This window comes from Gopherus evgoodei, chromosome 5 (genome assembly GCF_007399415.2).
Source record: "Gopherus evgoodei ecotype Sinaloan lineage chromosome 5, rGopEvg1_v1.p, whole genome shotgun sequence".
NCBI classification, from domain to species: domain Eukaryota; kingdom Metazoa; phylum Chordata; order Testudines; family Testudinidae; genus Gopherus; species Gopherus evgoodei.
In genome coordinates this window covers 34,719,149-34,739,766 of record NC_044326.1, presented here as the reverse complement: position 1 = coordinate 34,739,766, position 20,618 = coordinate 34,719,149, and the positions used below count along the sequence as shown (strand labels likewise).

At 40.8% G+C, this 20,618-nt stretch overlaps 1 protein-coding gene across 6 annotated transcripts in view; it reads left to right on the top strand.

Annotated features, from left to right (window-relative positions):
- The window catches only part of ADGRA3 (adhesion G protein-coupled receptor A3), a 121,914-nt gene that overhangs the window by 65,828 nt on the left and 35,468 nt on the right, over window positions 1–20,618 (top strand). For 4 of the 6 annotated variants that reach the window (XM_030563227.1, XM_030563224.1, XM_030563222.1 and 1 more), the window contains 4 exons: window positions 9,175–9,376; window positions 14,579–14,728; window positions 17,731–17,892; window positions 18,177–18,380. In XM_030563227.1, the coding sequence (XP_030419087.1) occupies window positions 9,175–9,376; window positions 14,579–14,728; window positions 17,731–17,892; window positions 18,177–18,380 (718 nt within the window). The remainder of the gene's footprint in view (window positions 1–9,174; window positions 9,377–14,578; window positions 14,729–17,730; window positions 17,893–18,176; window positions 18,381–20,618) is intronic. The other 2 variants (XM_030563225.1, XM_030563226.1) reach the window with 2 other exon arrangements.

Sequence of the window (20,618 nt, the reverse complement as noted above, 5' to 3'; positions counted from 1 at the left end):
TACAAATCAAACTAATACATAGCCAATATTCATAACTTTGAATAAAAAAATGATACACACTTACAAATAGGATGAATATATTCCTTAGACCATAACCTTTGCAGAGATATATTACATGTCATATATTCCAGTTATGTCATATATACATTCATAAGCATATTTCCATAAAGCATTATGGAGTGCAAGGTCACATGATCTCCCTCCTGCAGAGAGGAGCAGTGGAACCAGTCCCTGCAGGCTTTCAGGGCACAGGGGTTCTATTCCAAATATTTTCTGGTGCTTGAGAAGCAAGGGAGATGAAGACCCATCTTGGATTTCTGACGCGTTAACCATTCAATTCGCAAGCTGAAATTGTGTGTGGTCACACTTATGGCTATCATTCCCTAGCTTTCAATTACGCAGGACGTCTACTTCCATGTTAATATACACTCAACCCACAGACAGTTCCTGAAGTTCACAGTGGTCTGCGAGACTTCCGGTACAGGGTCCTCTCATTCAGACATACTACTGCTCCACGAGTCTTCAGAAAAGTGTTTTCTGTGATAGCAGCGTGCCTGCGATGGCAAGGAGTCCTTGTTTTCCCTTTCTTAAACGATTGGCTGTTGGTGGTGCGATCCAGAAAAGAAGTTTAATGTATTGACATCCCAGCTCCTTCTACTCCTCTCCTACCTAGGGGTAAGTGTGAATGTTGAAAAATCAACTTTGCACCCTACGCGGTCCCAGGAGTTCAGTGGAGCACTCATTGATGCAACCTCTGCATGTACTTATCTGCCAAAAGTCAGGTTCCAGACCTTACTGGATCTGCTTCCTTCAGTGACATCCAATCCCTCTGTCTCAGCCAGAACTTGCTTTTCACTCCTCGGCCACATGGCAGCATGCATGTATGTCATGACCTTTGCTCATCTGTGCTTCTGATACCTTACAGCTGTATCTGTAGACATCTACTCCTCCATGCACCAACCCATGGACACCGTTCTCACCATCCCAACAGAAGTCATCTTCCTCTGATTGTGGACAGTCCTGCTCCAGATTTGATGCAGTCAGCCCTTCCTCCAGACCTCAATGAGTGTGACAGTCATAACAGATGCATTGCTTGACAGCTTGAGAGCCCACATGAGAGATCACATGACACAGAGAACTTAGACCACTCATGAAGGTAGGATGCATATCAAGATCCTAGAACTTTGGACGGTATGCAAGGCATGCCGTATATTTTTACCATCCATCCATTCTTGTCATGTTCTCGTCGTGTCTGACAACTACAGTTTACTATATAAATGAACAAGAAGGCACAAGGTTCCAGTGTTGTGGTTGGAAGCAGTGTGCCTCTGGAAATGGTGCATTGCCCACAGTATCTTCTTGTCGGTGGCTGGCCTGCCTACCAGGGACCCAGAACATGATTGCTGCTGATCTCCACAGGAACTTTGCAATTCACCATGAATGTGAATTGTGCGGAGTGGTAATGGACATTTTTGGTCAATGGGGAGCTCCTGTCAGGGACCTCTTTGCATCTCAGACCAACACCAAGTGCATTCAGTACTGCTCAAGGGAGGGACTCAATGCCCAGATGCAGAGCGACATCCTGGTCGTTGATTGGTTGGACTGGATCAACTATGCTTTCCCTCCCCTACTACTTTTGCCAGGTGTCCGTCACAAACTCTGGGTTATCCTGATCGCTCCATTCTGGCCTCACCAGTTCTGGTTTCCTCTGCTTCTCTGCATGTTGAAACATCTGCTCCCGACTTTTCCAGAACTGAGTCTACCATTGTGTTGTGTGAGCAGACACTCAGCTCCACAGCCACTTTATCTGACAGTCACCTTTTGACTACCTGATTCTGGAAGGTCCTTGTATGTAAATACCAACCCATTCAGCCTGTCACTCCTCAGTGGGACGTCAACCTCATCCTTACGTCATTTATGAACTCTCCCTTTGAACCCCTGGCCTCCTGCCCCTTCTCTTTTTTCCATTAATGTTGCTTTCCTGGTTTCTTTCACCTCTGCAAGAAGAGTTGGCAAACTGGGAGCCATGATGGCAAACCCCCTTTCACCATGTTTCATAAGGACAAAGTTTCACTGTGCTTGCATCCCAAATTTCTACCAAAAGTGGTTTCTGACTTCCACCTCAAGCAACCCATACATTTGCCAACCTTCTTTCCCGAACCACATGCCTCAAATGAGGAATGGTGGCTTTACACCCTTGATGGCTATAGGGCTCTGGCCTTTTATCTACAAAGGACAAAGCCTTTCTGGAATTCTCCTAGAATATTTGTTGCCATAGCAGAGAGAATTAAAAGGTAGGCCATCTCCACGCAGAGAATCTCAAAGTGGGCCTTAGGGTGCATTGCGCTCTGCTATCAATTATTGAGATGGCCCCATTCCATGAGAGCACAAGCATCAGCTACTGCTGCACTTCACAACATGCCCCTTGCGGACATATGTAAGGCGGCCACGTGGAGTTCAATACACACCTTTTCTTCTCATTATGATCTAATGCATGATTCTGCGTGGACGCCTCATTCGGTGCAGCAGTCCTCTGTTCCACAGTTCCGTACTCTTCCTCACCCCTCTTCCTAACTAGGATACTGCTTGTTAATCACACTCAGTGAAATACAAGAGGAACCACCACTCAAAAGAAAAAGGAGAGGCTACTTACCTGTAACTGGAGGTTCTTCAAGATGTGTGATCCCTGTCTATATTCCAGTCCCACTCTCCTTCCCCTCTGCTGGTAGATGTGCGGTAGAGAAGGAACCGAAGATGTCAGTCTGCCCCACCTTTTATCGCCTTGGGTGAAACCATGAGGCAGTGCAAGAGCGCACATTGGCCTGCTAAACTCAGGGCTGTGAGTTCAATCCTAGAGGGGGCCATTTAGGCATCTGGGGGAAAAAATCTATCTGGGGATTGGTCCTGCTTGGAGCAGGGGGTTGGATTAGATGACCTCCTGAGGTCCCTCCCAAACTTGATATTCTGTGATTCTGTGCACGAACTGATGGACGCTACTACTTTGAAAAGCTCCAGGTGCATGCTCATAACCCTCTTTGGAATGCAGATAGGGACTACACATCTCAAAGAACCTCCAGTTACAAGTAAGTAACCTCCCCTTTCTCACATTTTCTGCGGTATTGTTTGGATGCATCACAACCTTTTTGTTGAGCGTTGCTCTGCAATTAGCTCACTTTCCCCTTTCATCCTCTTTCCCTTGTCTTCATCCTTCCTGATGAAATACATAATGAAATTAGAGAGCTGGGAGTGTTTTTAACTTTTATATTGGGGGAAGGGACTGTTACTTTAATGTTCCTTAGCCTCTCTCCTTCCCCACTACTCCCTTCAGTTGAGTCACTATCTTACTTTGCTTCCTAGTTCTGTGCTGAAGTCCTGCAAGACTCAGTCAATAAGCCTGTTTATTTCATTGTTAATATTTGCTAGTTAAGGGTTCACACTGACTCCCAAAATAGCTACAGTCGTGCAAGCATATAGGAAACTCTTTTGTTGTACTTGTCAATTTAAAAAAATTAGAAAGTAGAGATACATATAAAGGACTAAGTGCCAAACTATTTTTTAAAAAAATCTTAAAACTAGCTTATGTTTTGACTAGGGGAAAAGGGATTCATTTGTATTCCTCAAACTAAAACTTCTGCATTTTTATAATGTCTAAAAGTACTTTCACTGAGCTAAAATTCATAGTTTGAGACATAAGTGTTGGTCTAAAGGATACTTTGTATGGTCAAGCTCCATAATGGAATTACTGATAAATTCAATTATAATGGTGTAATGTGAAAATAAAGGAGCACAGTAAAAATCTTCCTCTTACAGTGATTTCTGTTTGTTAGGGGAAATGTGTTAAATTGGGGAATAGGAGTTTACTTCCTGTCTTGACTCTGAAAGGTGAAGAAAATTGAACAGATGCAAGCTGTATTCATTAAAGAACATACACAGTCATTTAAATCACTTATGTTTTTTTTTAATGATACAATTGTGAATTTTTCCTTTCTGGTTTGCCATTAGAGGTAGAAACAGATGGTAAAGGCTTATTTTAGAGTGTATTCCATTAAATTAACCTGTGCTGCTCAGTGATTGTTCACTGTAATAGGATTTTGCCCCTCTGGAATTTGCTGGAAGGAAATAGGGTTTCAGAAAATTCTCATTCTATCAGGAGGTTCACTATAGCTGGGCTTACTATAGCAGACTTCCATTTGTAGTACTGAAACAGTAATAATAGAGGAATTTTTCACCTTTGAGACTATATGGAAATCAGGCTTTGACTCAAAGAGGAAATCATTCTGAGCAGATGGCTGTAAATGTTCCTAGGTGAATTTACTTTTATAGTTTTTAGTTTAGTCAGATAGGATATAGTTGGAAGTGGCTGGTTGTTTCTGCTTAGAATTTGTTTCAACAGTGAAGTAGACCTGAAATGCAGCTCTTGCCCAGTCAAAAAATAGCATATGCAGGATAGGGTAGAGGAATAATTATTTTTGGTTCATTTAGCGGTAGTTTGGTTGACCTGTGAATTTATGAAGACCAGTTCAACATAGTCTTCATAAATACAACTTTTACATGAGTAGGTGTTGTTTAATATGTCTTATTCAACTAAAAACCTTGAAGTAAATTATTACTCATAACTATTAAGCGTAAATCATATGTATATCAAAATATATACCAGCTTTTCTGTTTCAATAAATCCTTCAGCTATTCATATATCTTGAATATAAAAGATAACTTGGTTTGAAAATTGCCAAAGATGAAAAATCTGAAGACTGACTGGCCCACTGGATTTATAAGATGGTAACCTAAATATTACCTTTTTTAAAAGTACCTAATGTTAGATCATTAAATCAGAATATATTATTATTAAACAGATTTTGAGAGTTGTTTACATTAGGTTTTGTGTGAGGATTGTAGTTTACATTTTTAATTTCATTTTGAGGGAAAAGACATACAAGCTCATAAAATAGAATCCACTTTTCCTATTTTAAATTCTGTTTTGTGACAGTTCATTTTTTAAAAATTGTAATTTCAGCCTTTAGGCTGTCATCTCTTTTTAGCAATAAATGACTTTTTTAAGGAATCTTATTAAAAACGAACAGTATGGTTGTTCCAATATGCTTGTTAGCTATTGGAGGAGTAGAGGGGATACGCCTACTCCAGGGTGACTAGAAAATTAAAGGTGCAAAAAAACTTTTATTTCCGCTTGCTGGCTTTGCTGCAGGTGAGCCCTCCATGACTAGTAGCACGTTTTCCACAAAAGAATCAAAAGCTCAGTCTGTTGGCTCTCATATAACTCAAATTGCAAGTGTAGATCTAAGATGGCTGGGAGATCCTATTCTCCTTCTTGGGAGGCTTCCAGTTCTCACACACTGTTACCCAAGGTTCTCAGAACACAAAGCAGTGGTAACTTAACTGTTCCTTTCAAGGCAATGTCAGGAATAAATCAGTGGGGATAGAGCTCTTCCGTCTGTTAAATGATTGGTACAACAAGAGTGCTTTTATTTAAAACTACTTTTTTATTAAGTCTCAAGCACACACATACATATATGCTTTCACAATAGGTTCAGCGCATTCCAGACATTTATATTTACCCAAAGTCTGAGATAGCTTTGAGGAATCAGCAACCAGCCTTCCGTGAACCCTGTTTCCATTCAGCTGCTGGGGAGTTTAGGTGCCAGATCCTTGCCCAAAGAAAAGTTCCTCAGACAGCTCCAAAGTGTATACTTTTTCCTAATCTTTTATAGCTAACAGAACGCACAACTCATAGTGACTCCTCGTGGGTCACCATAGTAACCTGGTGGGTCACCAATTCTCCTAGTTACAGCAAACTATTCATTATCTCTTATCATTCAAGAATTTCTATTCATAACAATAAAAGTATATAGACTCATAGACTTTATGGTCAGAAGGGACATTATGATCATCTAGTCTGACCTCCTGCACAGAGCAGGCCACAGAATCTTACCCATCCACTTCTATAACAAACCCCTAACCTATGTCTGAGTTACTGAAGTCTTCAAACTGTGGTTTGAAGACCTCAAGCTACAGAGAATCCTCCAGCAAGTGACCCATGCCCCACGCTGCAGAGGAAGGCGAAAAACCTCCAGGGCCTCTGCCAATCTGTTGGGGGCACTTAACCAAGGTTGACTATCCAAACATTCCTTCCTTTCTTATGGTCTGTTAACTCTGTCCCATCTTCACATTCTGATTAGCAGAACTGCAAACATGCAGCTGTTTAATCTTGTCTTTCTGAGCCTAAGATTATTCCTAGTTATGTGGTATTTTATTTTCAGCTAGCAATGGCCCGACACACACAAATGGCTGGACTGCAGTAATGTTAAGTTCTGGGGTTACACTCCCAGTAAAGGTTTGATCTGCTAAAAGATTTTAGAGGAATTCCCCTTTCTCCTTACCTAGTGTGATACAGACTTACCAGACAGTAGACTCTGAACTAGAGAGCGTAAGGAGGATCTTAATGCTTGGCTAAGGAACTCCTGGAGTTCCCAGCCTTCTTGCTCATTAGGACCACCTGGTGGAAGAAGTACAGGTGTTTGTCTCCTTGTTGGCTTCCACTCCTCTTCAGAAGGAAAGGAGAAGTAATATGCTCTTCTTGCATAAAATATCTTTTTTGGAATGTCATAATATGTTCCAGAATGTGGGCAAGTACATCCAGGATTTTAAAACTGTGCTGGGAAAGATCCTTTACCCATTACTCAATCCCTTTAAAGCAGTGTTGCTCCAACTTTTCCAGTCCTGCTTCCCTTACCAGTAGCAGAATCTGTCCATAACCTCCCCCCCCCCCCCCACACACACACACTCTCTCTCTCTATTACTGTATACCCAAGGCTTCCTTAGAAGTGGAGCTTGGGCTGAGGGCAGAGTTGGGGGCAGAACCTGGGGATGAGGTCAGAGCTGGGGCTAGAGGTGGAGCTGGAGCTGGTCTGGGGGCGGAGAGGGAATGAGGGTAGAGTGGGGTTGGAGACGGAGCTGGGCAGGGGGCAGAGCAGGACTGGAAGTGTGGTACTTCCTCCCTGCCCCCAATGGGAACTGTCCCTGCTGCAGGCCCCCATGAATGTTCCTCCTTGCCCCCTAAGGAGGCTCATGCAGCACTTGGAGAACCACTGCTTTTAAAGTGTTTTCCATCCTGATTAAGTCTAAATGATGGCATTTATAGAAATGGAGGTGGGAATGATAAACAACTTAAACAGCTCCACACATTGCATGAATGTTGATGGATGCCCACGTTTGTGTGGGTGGTAACAGGCCTGCTATTGGGGAAATGAATTTCTTTAAGATAAATTTCTTCTCTTGTCCCTGTTGGGTCTCGGCTACTGTAGCAATGGCCACAATATACAAATATAGTCTTGTCCTCTTTCCCACACTGCATCATGTCACCATAAAATGATGCAACACTTCATTACCACATAATGTTGAGACCTCTGACAGCTACTGAAATTGAAGAGCTCCCTCTCCTATTTTGATGTACTCTGACAACTGATACAGTTTTCCCCTTTGGACTTCTTACTTGCTTTGGGGTTCTCTTTTGATACCATGGCCAGTGGTGACCCTGTGATACCAACTATCAAGTCCTCACCCATTTATGGATTGCTCCAGTCAGAGGTCTCCACCTAAACCTGCTATATCTTCTTCAAAGTGTGCGAGGGTAGACACTTGTTTTTCAGCTCTTAAATCTGCTTGCCCACCACTGAAAAGCTTGGAAGGTGACCTCTGAAGAGAAGTAGGAATTTGATGATACAGAAGACCTTCAATGTGCGACAGAAGCTAATGTCACTCTTTTGTGTTACCAGTGAAAATGAAGACTACAGCCATAATGATCCTCAAATTCCACCTCCTCCTCTTTTTGTGGAACCCCTCTAGTGTGTTCATTCTATTCCTTCTTCAGACACAGAAATGTACCTTTCAATTTAGACATATTTTGAGATGATCTTAAACCAGATATAGTTGTAATTAAATATGTAATCATGTACTGAACTAAAAGTTCAATTCTAAAATATTACTTTTTTTACCTGCTTTAGGGGAAAATGGCTGGGTTTCAAACTGTTTGAAAACCAAAACAGTCCCTGTTTATCAGTCTGCTAATTCCTATTCTTTTCAAGGAAAGCTTGCTTTAATCCTATTTGCTTACTAGGTAGAAAAGTGGAGGTGGCAAGAGAAACTTCAATTGCTCATTCTCAAGAAGGGGACTATGTTTTAATTAAGTTTGTGTTGGGTTGATGTCCTTGACGTATTTGACGTGCCAGATATTTTTCATGATTTTTAAATCTTACATTGTTCATATTGATGGAAGTATGCTAATTAGCCTAACTGTTTAACACTGTGTATTGTAGAATATCATTTGAACTCCTTTTTTGAGATGCTGAGTGATTAATCAGTGCAATGAAATGTTGCCATTTCATTTTTTCTGCATTATCCTATTTGTTTTATGCTTTTAAAAAGAAAGTAAAGGTTAGAGATAGAGAATTTTGTTTGGGGGGTGTATGTCACTAACCAAATATGGGTTTAGAACATCTGTTTCCTTCCAAATAAACCTTTTTTCTTCCTTTTCCTTGTCAATGTAGATGAGAGGTTGTTCTCACATGAAAATTAATATCTATTCACTGTGACAGCAGAAAGTGGTGTGATAAGAGAATATCAAAATTGTGTTGTAGATATATGATGCTGCTCCAGTTGCTTTCTGCTCACTTTGAACTGTCTCATGTTGATATCTGCAGCTGAGGATCAGCATACAGATGGAGTAAATCTGAGTTACACTGACACACGTGAGCAGGACAAGTAGAAATGCTGCAGAACATCTCATAGTATATGTAACATCCAATTATAGAACACTTAATCTGGAAATCTTGCCACAAAAGTTGAGTAAATTCCCATTTAGAGCAAAATTGCAATCTTTCCTAATGCATTTTTATATAACTTTTCTTTCTCTCCAGTGTGCAGACTGATGAAAGAATGGAAACAATAGAATACTGACATTAGAACTCATTTTTGTTAATAAATTCAGGTACAAATTGCCTGAAAATACCGAAGGCTAGCCAATGTGGCCTTTTAAATAGTTGCGGATATTTCATTCTGAAGTGTCTTTTATTTGGTGCCATAGTGCTTAATTCTTTTATTTACTCTGTTTTTTACACTTGTCATGTAAATTTGTTTAATCTTTTGCCTTCAACTCTGTAGGTGGCCTAGGACATTGGCAGGCATTACTGCATACCTACTGTGTACTCGTTACTCTGCTGGCAGTGGGATATATCCTGGCAACTCTCAGGATGAGAGAAGAGCTTGGCGCAGATGCGACAGAGGAGGATTCTGGGCAGAGGAGGACTATTCTCGGTGCCAGTATGCAAATGATGTTACTCGAGTCCTGTATATGTTTAATCAGGTAATTTGCACTTCTCTCTCTTTTGTGAAACAGTTTTAAAATAACTTCAGTCAAGATCTTCAACCAAAATAAGATTTACAGAAATCTGCTTCCCAACTGCAACAGGGCTACAACTTTATCACAGAAGTCACAGAATCCATATATTGAGCCGCATACCTCCCAGCCCCAGATCGCAGGGGTGCCCCGGAGCAAGAGCTGCCATGTCCAGCGGGGTTGCCCCAAGATTGGAGCTGTCGGTGATGGGGGAGAACCTGCAGTTCTGAGCCCGCCACCTCTGGGTGAGATGGGAAGCCTGCAGCTCCCCATTTTGTCATGCGTATTTTTAATAAAAGTCCAGATAGGTCATGGGCTTCTGTGAATTTTTCTTTATTGCCTGTGACTTGTCATAGAATCATAGAATTATCAGGGTTGGAAGGGACCTCAGGAGGTCATCTAGTCCAACCCTCTGCTCAAAGCAGGACCAATCCCCAGGCAGATTTTTACCCCAGTTCCCTAAATGGCCCCCTCAAGGATTGAATGCACAATCCTGGGTTTAGCAGGCCAATGCTCAAACCGCTGAACTATCCCATCTCCCTCCCCATGACTTTTACTAAAAATATATATGACGAAGTCTTAGCCTTAGTTACAAAGTATCTAGTATTCACTGGATCAATGTATGCACCATTTGTTATCTGATCATTTCTCTTTATTAGCATTTCACAGCTCAGAGCCTAACGTTGGAACCTGCGGGATTACACAAAAATTTGGTTTAGCTTTCCTTTAGAGGCCATCAGATTTTTTTTTTTTTGTGATTTTAGAGAATTCTGGCAACCTCCGTAATGGGGTGCACTCACCTCTCGTGAGCACCCCCTGATCATCAAGTGTGTGCGCATGCTGCAGTTTTTTCTCAATTTCCTCCACTAGTTGCCCAGCCGCTGCACTCCCTCTGTCTGAGTCATGCACAGTCCATATGTGAAATTAAACAAACTCCTTCCAGGGTACACAATCCAAACTGTCTCCAGTGTCCTGCAGCCCGCCCTGGGCTCAGTCTTTACTCAGTCCAACAGTGCCTATTATGGTATCCTGGTTTGGTCTGGCTTGGTTGCAAGGCTCCTACTCCAGACTTGAGTCCCCGAGGGCATCTTCCTGGGGACTCATTACCTCTCCTAGAGTCCTCAGTGACCCTGGCTTTCCTGCTGAGCCCGCAGTTCGCTGACCACAGCTCCCCACTTCTCTGGGGTGCCACAGTTCTAATTCTCTTCCTTAAGGCATAGCTACTTCCTCTCAGTGGCTAGTGGTGGGGGGAACTGGTCCCACCCACTGCTCTGTGTCCGTTTACTAATTGCTGCTCTATGTTTCCCTGGCTCATAGCCCATCTTAGTTGAGTCCCAGCAGCAAGCCAGAAGCTCCTTCCTCGCTCCCCTGGTCCCTGCAGATAACCACTTGTTTATTTCCAACAGCCAGCCAAGAGCTATTCTTGGGCTCCCCTAGTCCCTGCCAGCAACTGATGTGTCCATTCCTTTCAGCCCCTGCAGCCAGCCAAGGAGCACCTCTTGCTCCCCCAGTCCCTACCAGCAAACTGAAGTCACTCTGGCCCTGCAGTTCCTTTTATATGGGCCTGCTGAGTCCTGATTGGCTGCAGCCTCTCTCATTGGCTGCCTCCCCTGCAGCCACTCTAACCCACGTGGAGGACCTCTCTACTACTCCTCTCCTGGGAGAAGTGTTGAAGGAACCTGAGAGATCTGGGCCTAGTCCACAACATCTCACCCTCAAACACGCTCCCCAAAATGTAAAAGGTTACTCTAGCTGTCTAATCTAGTATGGCGCTGGGTTAGACTTATTGAATTCTGAGCTGCTCTTGTCTCCAGTTTAATCACACAGACTCTTGGAACATCACTTTGCTGTAAACAGTTTATTGATTCTGTAAATCATTAATATTTATTTACAAATGCAGATACACTTTAAAAATAGAGATATTAATCATAATCAAAAATATACCATACATTTTTTTTACTCTATAAAGTTTTCTGTGTTTTGAGATACTTTCAGGCCTTGTCTAGATTGTAGTGTTTTGTTCTTTTGTATTTGAGTTGATTTGACAATTACTTTGAGTTAACTAACACCGTTGTAAATGCAATTGTAGGCACTCTGAATGATTAACGATAAACATTCATGAAATGTCACTCATGTTAGTTAAATGACAATCATTTACCCAAAAACTGGGGTTCTGGGTTTGAAAAACAGTGCTGAATAGCAGCAGCAATCAGGAATTTGCAGCCTCTAATCAGGGCCTAATATGGTTCTCTTTATGCCCACTCTCACTCATTCACCAATGTCTTGTAAGAATGTTGTAAGAGCTTATGCCTAATATTTGAAAAGAAATATTAAAATTTCAAAATATCACTGCACAGAAAATTGAAATGGATTAATAGTCCTTTTTGGGAATTATGAACATTTACAGATGGAAAAACTGGAAATCTGACATAAGTACAGACTGCAAGTTTCTGTAGTCCTTCCACTGGAAATTAAATTTTAAGTAATATGAAAATGATCTAGGATGTGGTTAGCCTTAAATCTTACTTTTCATTTAATCCTGTTTATTCTTTGTCCCAAAAATATTCCATTAAAGAAAATGAACAAAAAGTGAAAAAGAAAAGAAGAAAAAGCCGTCCTAAAAATATAGAAGGAAACTTTAATTTTTAAACAAGTTGCAAATTAATGCTGGATAAAAGAATTACACACACAACACTGGATCTTCTTAAGTCTAAGCGTGCGTTTACTTTTAACAAGTAAATAAACCTACAAGGTTCCAATTCCTGGTGCAATTTCTTTGCATGTTTTTCAAACCCAGAATCACTCATAATTGAAACCTCGTCCAAATACATTATTGAATTTACCTGGGAGTTGTAGTCAGCATGGTCTCTTATGTGGACATTTATAAATGAAACACTTTCCTTAAAATTCTGAATAAATTTCCATTAACCATTAAAAGCAAACAGCAAGGAGAAAGAGCCTTAACTATAATCTTCTACAGATATTACTATGTGATACACATGCAGAATCAGTAACTATGGTTCAATGGTGTTGCCAATATGACAAGGTATTAGAAAACTAGCACCAAAACACCGTCTGGAATTCAGGGTATCTGGGTTCAAGTCCTTGCTCTGCCTCAGACTTTTTGTATGTAACTTTGGGGAAAAATCACTTAATAGCTGTGTGCCTTCATTCCTCATCTGGGGGTGATAATACTCCTTTCTTTTACTGTTTGTGTTATCTGTGATTAGGGAGCCTGGCTTATATTCTACCCTACTACTACTACTGCTCTTTGGTGGGCAATATTTTTTTCATGGTTAGGGAGAGTTCTGCAAGTCTCACATTAGGAAACTGAAGCCCAGAGTGAAAATCCTGTCAAGGATATCTTAAGAGAAGCAGGATTACTGGTCTGATTTTTCCATGTTTAAATGTATAATTATTTCTCTGCTCTATCAAAATTGTAAGGAATGTTCAAAAATGTTATCTTAATATTGAGCTCTGTGATTTAATTATTCCTTTAGAAGAAGTAATCTAAATGTTATCATCTTTTCCTGTGCAACACAATTTTAGGTAGGTCAGGAAAACTTGTTAGTCATTTTTTTGCGCAGAAAACATTTCGATCTCCCAAGATGGTTAAGTTTAATAAATAAAACCCAAGTGAAATCTGGAGAAGATTTTCAGTGCTAGATTAAATAGTTTTTGGGTCCTGTGCACTATGGAAATTGGGCTTCCCCCACATCTTCACTCATATTTGGCCCAGCTGCCCCCACCATGACAGAGGGGAGAAGGGGGCACACCTGAGCGTCACTGTGACCCTAGTCTAATTCTTCTGCAGCTGCTGCCCGCCCTGCACAGCGTGAACAGGGGCCATTTAGCATCTCTCTGCAGATGTTCACTGGACACGAAACAAATGCCTCTCACCCCACATATATCCCAGCAGTCCTCCACCAGCTCCCACTTACACTGAGAGTCCCCATACACATTCCAGGAGCTCTGATATACATCCCACTCACCACAGCCTTGAGTGCCTCCCAACATCCTGGCCACTCACCAGCATCTTCACTCCACTCCGACTCCTGTGGTAGGGCAACTCCTCCTGATTTTGGCCACCCAAAATGCCAAGCTGCAAAACCACTCAACTTTGGCCCCATCATCATTCCTCCCTTACCCCCTGGCATCATGACAGAGGGACAGGCAAACCAAACCTGAGTGGCATTGCAGGGACTCAGGTTTGGCCCTTCCCAATGCCACCCACAGAAATCTGTTGGTTGGGAGGCCCTCTGACATGGTAAATCCAGGCCCAAAGATTTCTTTTGCTGGACTGTTTTTGTCTCTATTTACAGACTAGATATATTATTATCTTTTTAACGCCTGGTAGTTTAAATCAAATATTGATCTGGCTCCAAAATGGAAGGAAACCCTTACTAAATAAAATGCTACAATTAATTTTGCGTTAAAGGGAATTCTCCATTACCTTAAGAAAAAAATATGGAAATATTGCATAATCCAGGCAGATGGATATGGAGTGTGATCTTTTAATGAAAAATGAATTCATTAGTTTTAAAAAAAGAAAAGCCCACAGAGATTATATGCAGTATTTGAAGTCTGGAACTTGACTTTTTTTTTTTTTTTTTAATGATGCATTATGGCTGCTGAACTAATGTACACTAGGGATATCTATCATTGTTTTCTAAAACCATGCTTCCAAATCTGCTGGTGCAGGCACTGATGCTGCAAAGAGAACCATGCAGGTGAGACCCTGTGCAGTGCCACAGGAAGTCAATAGGACTCCTGGGAGGATGCAGGAGTCTGCCTGCCTGTTTCTTGTTGCTGGAGTCTGACCTTGAACTTTTCTTATATTTTAGGGAGAGCCTCATTAATTTCAAGTACATTTTCTATTATTTTAAATATGTCAGTAGATATTGTGGCTGTGGTGTATGTAGCTTTCTCTTAACTTACCTAGCTATGAAACATATTTTTCATTCTCTAGGAATTTTGGAAAACAATTTTGTCTATATATACAGGAAATAAATGTGCAAAGGAGGAGAAATGTATTAATTGTACTTTATTTAAAAAATTAAGGTTTTGTTTTTGCTTTACAATAGTCTCAAATTTGAAACAGGCATTCTCCTAAATTGTATTTAGATTTAAATTTTCCTTTTTCAGTGCTCATATTTGTTCTTTATATAGATGCCACTCAACCTTACTAATGCAGTTGCAACAGCAAGACAGCTTTTGGCTTACACTGTTGAAGCAGCAAATTTTTCTGATAAGATGGATGTTATTTTTGTGGCTGAAATGATAGAAAAATTTGGAAGATTTGCTGAAAAGTACAAAGAGGTACCTTTAACGTTTGATACCATTTTCAAGATAAGCGGATGAAATATTTGCCTTATTAAAAATACCTGTTTTAAATAATAAAACCTTCTAAACCTTAGGTTGAGGAGCTCAAATTTCAGGTTCTATTCCATTTTTTCTTTTGTTTAGTAGGTTCCTGAAGTTGCTGACCCATGGTCAAAGACTTTGTACTCATGCTGAGATCCTCCAGCATTCTCTGAACTTGTAATGTCTCTGGTCAGCACTGGATCAGGGAGATAGGTACAGTAAGTCTGGTTTTATTTAGTATAGAGTGGGTCACCCAGGTTTTCATTAGAATGATTTTATATAAAAAGATGGATAATGAAAACCTCCGAGATCCTCTCAGTAATGAATAAAACAAGACTTATCTTTTTCCCCCATGATAGCCTGGCTTTATTCAATATTGAGCTGTATCTCTAAGGTTTTTCAGTCATCTTATATCTTATGGGTTATAAGACATCAAAATACACCGCTACCTTGATATAACGTCACCCAATATAACATGAATTTGGCTATAACGCGGTAAAGCAGTGGTTCAGGGGGGTGAGGCTGTGCACTCCGGTGGATCAAAGCAAGTTCAATATAACACGTTTTCACCTATAACACGGTAAGATTTTTTTTGGCTCCCAGGGACAGCGTTATATCGAGGTAGAGGTGTAATATCTTAGAGTGCTTATTGTTGAAAGGGAGTGGGTAGAAACTCTGTTTCACTGCTGAACAGTGATCTTGATGTCACTATTCAGTGCATTTTGGAAAGTTGGAGATCACAGTGCAATAATTTGGAACTTGGCCAAAAAACACCTCCAATCCATGCACATACCGAAAAAATAATGTAGTCTAAAAATTCACAGTAAAACTCTTTTTGGAGAATTTTCACATTGCAGTTCCCTTTCAAATACATAGCTCAGTTAATTTGTCCTAAATTTAATTTTTCTATATGTTTGTGAAATAATTAAAGTAATTTATTAAATGACTGTTTTTAGTACCTCACCTAAAATATGGATTGCTGCATTATCTATTATATTATAAGGATATTGTTTTGTCAATCTGATGTCACTCTGCCACTACTTGAAGGCAATAAAAGCGATAAAACCGTCAACGTTAAATTCATAGGTAGTGTTTTTAATAGTAGCTGAAGTTTCTCAGTTCCTCTGTTAGATGATGTATTGTTCTTTTTGGTTTTTTTTAAACCATATTTAGTGAAACCTGTTTGATTTGTTGATCTGTTGGAAAGTTGCAAGTGTTAGCCCATTCTCTAGCATGAATAGCCAATACATAATTGGCTTTAGTAATCTTCCTTTAGTCTAAATACAAAGTTTGAAATTAATTACTACACATTGCTTACCTGGAATTAATTAAAATGTAGAGCTGAAAATATATGAAATACGTTTTCAAATGGCTCTTCATTGTGCAGTTTGAATAGTCTGAAAGATGTAGAATACATGAATTGTAACCTTAATAGCCTCCTCAGTGTCATGTGTCCACTATTAAAAACAAACGTTTGGGGGTGGGGAGGGAGGGAGTCTGTGTTTGACTATTCCACATTAGAAAATGGGGGGGAAAAAAATCAAGGCTTAGGCACATTTTAAGAAAATTATTGATGTTATTGATGAAAGAGTATGCAAGTGTGACTTTATAATAAGTTCATGATTTATGCCAGCGGTTTTCAAACTGGGGGTCAGGACCCCTCAGGAGGTCATGAGGTTATTACATGGGGGAGTTGCAAGCTGACAGCCTCCACCCCAAACCCCGCTTTACCTCCAGCATTTATAATGGTGTTAAATATATTTAAAAGTGTTTTTAATCTATGGGGAGGTCACACTGAGAGGCTTGTTGTGTGAAAGGGGTCACCAGTACAAAAGTATGAGATTATGCAGAGAGAATCAATGAAGTTTGATTCCTATAATTTTAGGAATTTCTGGTTGACTTTTACAATAAATTTTCAGTTTATCCAACAGACTTAAAGAAGTGTTATGTTTTATAATGAAATTAATAAGTATTTTATCCATTTGGCTTAGTTTTGATTGATTTCAGAAATATTTATTAAATAAGGGCCTGATCCTGCAAAGTATTGCGTACCGCCCTCTCTCCATTGACTTCACTGGCAGTTGAGGGTGCTCAGCACCTTGCAGCATCAGTCCCTAGTAGAGCAGTGGAAAAGATGTGGCAAATCTTCACTTCCAGATATGGACTTTCTTGTTTGAAAAGCTTAGAAATCTCACTGCTGTCTTCTTACCTGCTATTGTTAAAAAAGTAACACCCCAGATTACAGTAACTGAAAGAGGTCAGTTTTTTGTTTTGTTTTTGTTCATCTGACGGCATTCGTGTATAGTCTCTGCCGCTGTTTCCTCTGTATGAGCCACTGATCCTGTAAAATCTTACAATGTCCTTTACTTCACAGAGCTGTTTGCAGTGCTCAAAGTTAAGAATGTGCATATATGTTTGCAGGTTTGGGGTCTAAATTAGTAAATTTCCAGGGCCGGGGGAAGAGGCGGGAGAGAGAGAGGTTGTGGCAAAAGAGGAGAAAAAAGAAAAGCTTAAACTACCAAAATTGACAGTATCTGGGTATTAGGAGTACCATCGAAAACTACTTTTAATTATTGAATATATTAAAGTTGAAGTTGATGGTGGCCATCTTAAATGTCTCGTGCTGTTTTGCTATTGGAGTATAGTATTGCATTTATCTAACAGAAGGGGAAAACAAAATATATTGTCTTTAAAAATAATGCTACAGCAAGGTAAATATCTGACTCTTAAAAGCCTCTCCAGTAACTCATACCTGACAAATGGTTGATGTGGTAACAACTATGGGGTTTTTTGGGTTTGGTTTGGTTTTGTTTTTTTTAAAGATGCTGACAGTAGTATGGGTTTCCAATAATTCTGTCTTGAAAAGAATATTATGCTGCTTTTGATGTCCCAAAAGATGAATTACCAAAGCTGACAGATTTTTTGCTTGGTGTTTTCTTATTTATGTCCCATACTAGCTTGGTGATGTGATGGTGGACATTGCAAGTAACATCATGCTAGCTGATGAACGTGTTTTATGGATGTCACAGAGAGAAGCCAAAGCTTGCACTAGAATTGTACAGTGTTTACAGAGAATTGCTATGTATCGACTGGCAAATGGGGCTCAGGTTTACTCAACAGTAAGCATAAAGTTCCATTAATTTAAGTAAACATTTCTTGTTTATTTTGAAATGTGAATTTTTTTTCATATTTAATAGATTTTGACATTGTCTGATTTATGCTTTGAGGTCTAGAATATTTGGGATTCCTAAAAGGAAAAAAAAATTATTGTGACCAAATTAACCTGATAGTTATACAGAATGCTTTTCTGGTCTTTGTATAAAATTAATGTGCAGAATCCTATGAAGATTGTTTTTATGTGATATAAAGTTATTTAATGTTTATATGATTTTTCTTGTCACAGTACTCTCCAAATATTGCTCTGGAGGCTTATGTAATAAAGGCAACTGGCTTCACTGGAATGACATGCACTGTATTTCAGAAAGTGGCTGCAACAGACCGTACAGGACTTTCTGACTATGGGAGAAGAGATCCAGATGGAAACCTAGATAAGCAATTAAGCTTTAAGTGCAATGTTTCAAATACACTGTCAAGTTTGGCACTAAAGGTCTGACACTCATTGTTTCTATAGTGACTTATAAGACTTAATTAGAGATTTATTGGTTGGAAAGCAGGCTTAAATTAAGTTTCCAATGTTAAAATATTCCTACTGCATTGTAATACAGAACAATTATTTAAGAACAAGGGCAGAGAAGCTATGAGAGGAATAAGGAGGTTGGTTTTGTGTTGCTTTTGGCTTAACTACTTAAAACCATTCTTAACAGACCAGTGTCTACATTTAAAAAAAAATAACGTACCACCACCACCATACTCTCAGGCTATATCTACACTACAGAGTTCTGTCGATAAAAGTTATGCCTCTGTTGCATGTCCACACTATGTTCTTTGTGTCGGCAGAGTGCTTCTACACTGGAAGCTCTTGTATCAACATAGAGAGCAGTGCACTGTGGGTAGCTATCCCAGTGTGCAACTGGATGCAGGGTGCTTTGGGAAGAGTTTGTAATACCTCGTGTCTCTTTTGCCGACAGAACTGTAGTGTAGACAAGGCATTGGACACATGCAGGATTTCAGCAGCATAGAAACTGAATTACCTCCTGACCTCTCTTTAATGTTCAGTACATTTATTTTGATATGCTATCTGTGTCTTACACTTAACTTTCAAGTTAAAACAAGTTACTTTTTAAGATGCATTGACTTAACTCAAATTTTTTACTTTGACACATGGTCTAAACAAGTGTGTCTCATATGGTGATTGAGGACATATACATATCTAGATAAATACTGACATTGTGAAGGAGTACAACTAGAAAACAACTCTGACAGATTCATTTGTCTGTATATAGGGGAAAGTACTTAACTCTAACTCCATGGAAAATCCATTTGTGATTAAATGCCAGTGTAACTTATCAATTTGCCATTACTGCTTAATATTTTGGACCTTCACTGCAGATATATACTGTACCAATAACTTGTGTACAAAATTGTAGATAATACCCAGTGCTTGAATTATGGGGGGGGGGGAGTGGGAGGGCCCCTAAAAGCAGTCATTCAGGAAACATGGAACAAGGTGTCAGAGTATCCTTTGGCTGGCTCTTGTGCTGCTATTCTTTGCTCTGCCAAGCTGAGTCTTCTCCCCTCTGCTCTAGCCTCCCACCACCACTTCTGTCCTGCTTCTTTCTCTACCTCAACTGCCTCCTCCTCCCTTACCAGTTAAATCTTGCCTTCTGCCCCTGCCGCTAACTCTTCCCACCTACCCCTCCTGCCCTGCCCCAAATTCCCCGATTTCCCTTGCCTGTTGCGCCGCCACCATCTGCTCCTGCCTCTTCCCCCTCTCAGGCTCCCCCTGTTGTACCTATCACAGCACTTCTTCCACCCCCACTACCACTTACACCGGTGTGCCTTTTGCCCCTGCCTCTCCCCAGTCTTCTACACTCAACAAACCACCCCATCTTCCCTGCTCTAGTCCTGCCTCCGGCTGCGCCTGACACCATCCTGCCTCCCCTAGCCCTATACTTGCCCACCATCTTGCCCTGCATCCACTCTGACTCTCCCTCACCCCGCAGAGCCCTCTCCCAGTGCAGATCTCCTGGAAGAGAAAAGGTTGAATTTTTGCTCCCCTCATCCCCCAGGTCCTCCTGCGGTGACCGTTCTGTTCGTTGTCCTCATTCCCATCTTGTAGGTTCCCCCAGTCCTCCTCCCTGCACCACCCATCTCTGGAAGCAGAGTGGTCAGGACCATACATGGCAGGCATGAACCAATCTCTGCTGAGCAGCTGGCTAGGGCACTGGCCCGTACTTCTCTCTTGCTGATGGTGTGAAGGGGCTTCTCCAGAGCGGGCATTGGAGCCTAGTATCCACCAGTAAAGTGCCAAGCTTACTCAGTGGGACCTGCTTGCTCTCATCAGGGGACCCGTTGCCCCTGCAGTGGTGGTGCCAGGGCTGCTGATCAGTCCAGCATATTCCTACTCACTTGCAGACCCTTCGCTCTCTGTGCCTCGCCACTATAGGTTTTTGGCACGTGGTGTTGCTGCTCTCTCTGAAGCTCCTGGCCCTGCTGCTGGCCATGCAGGGAAGAAGTAAGAGGACCAAACATGTACCCTGGTGCCTTTTGAATAAGTCAGAAATGGTGTAGCTCCTAAAAGTAGTAAGGGGGCCCAGCCCCCATAAGTCCCTCCTGTAATTCAAGCACTGATAATATCACTCCAAATGAAACAATTACGGCATTTACCTTTACATTTGCCTGTGTGCATGTCTTGCATTTGGCCTTGCCTTTTATGTCTAGCTCC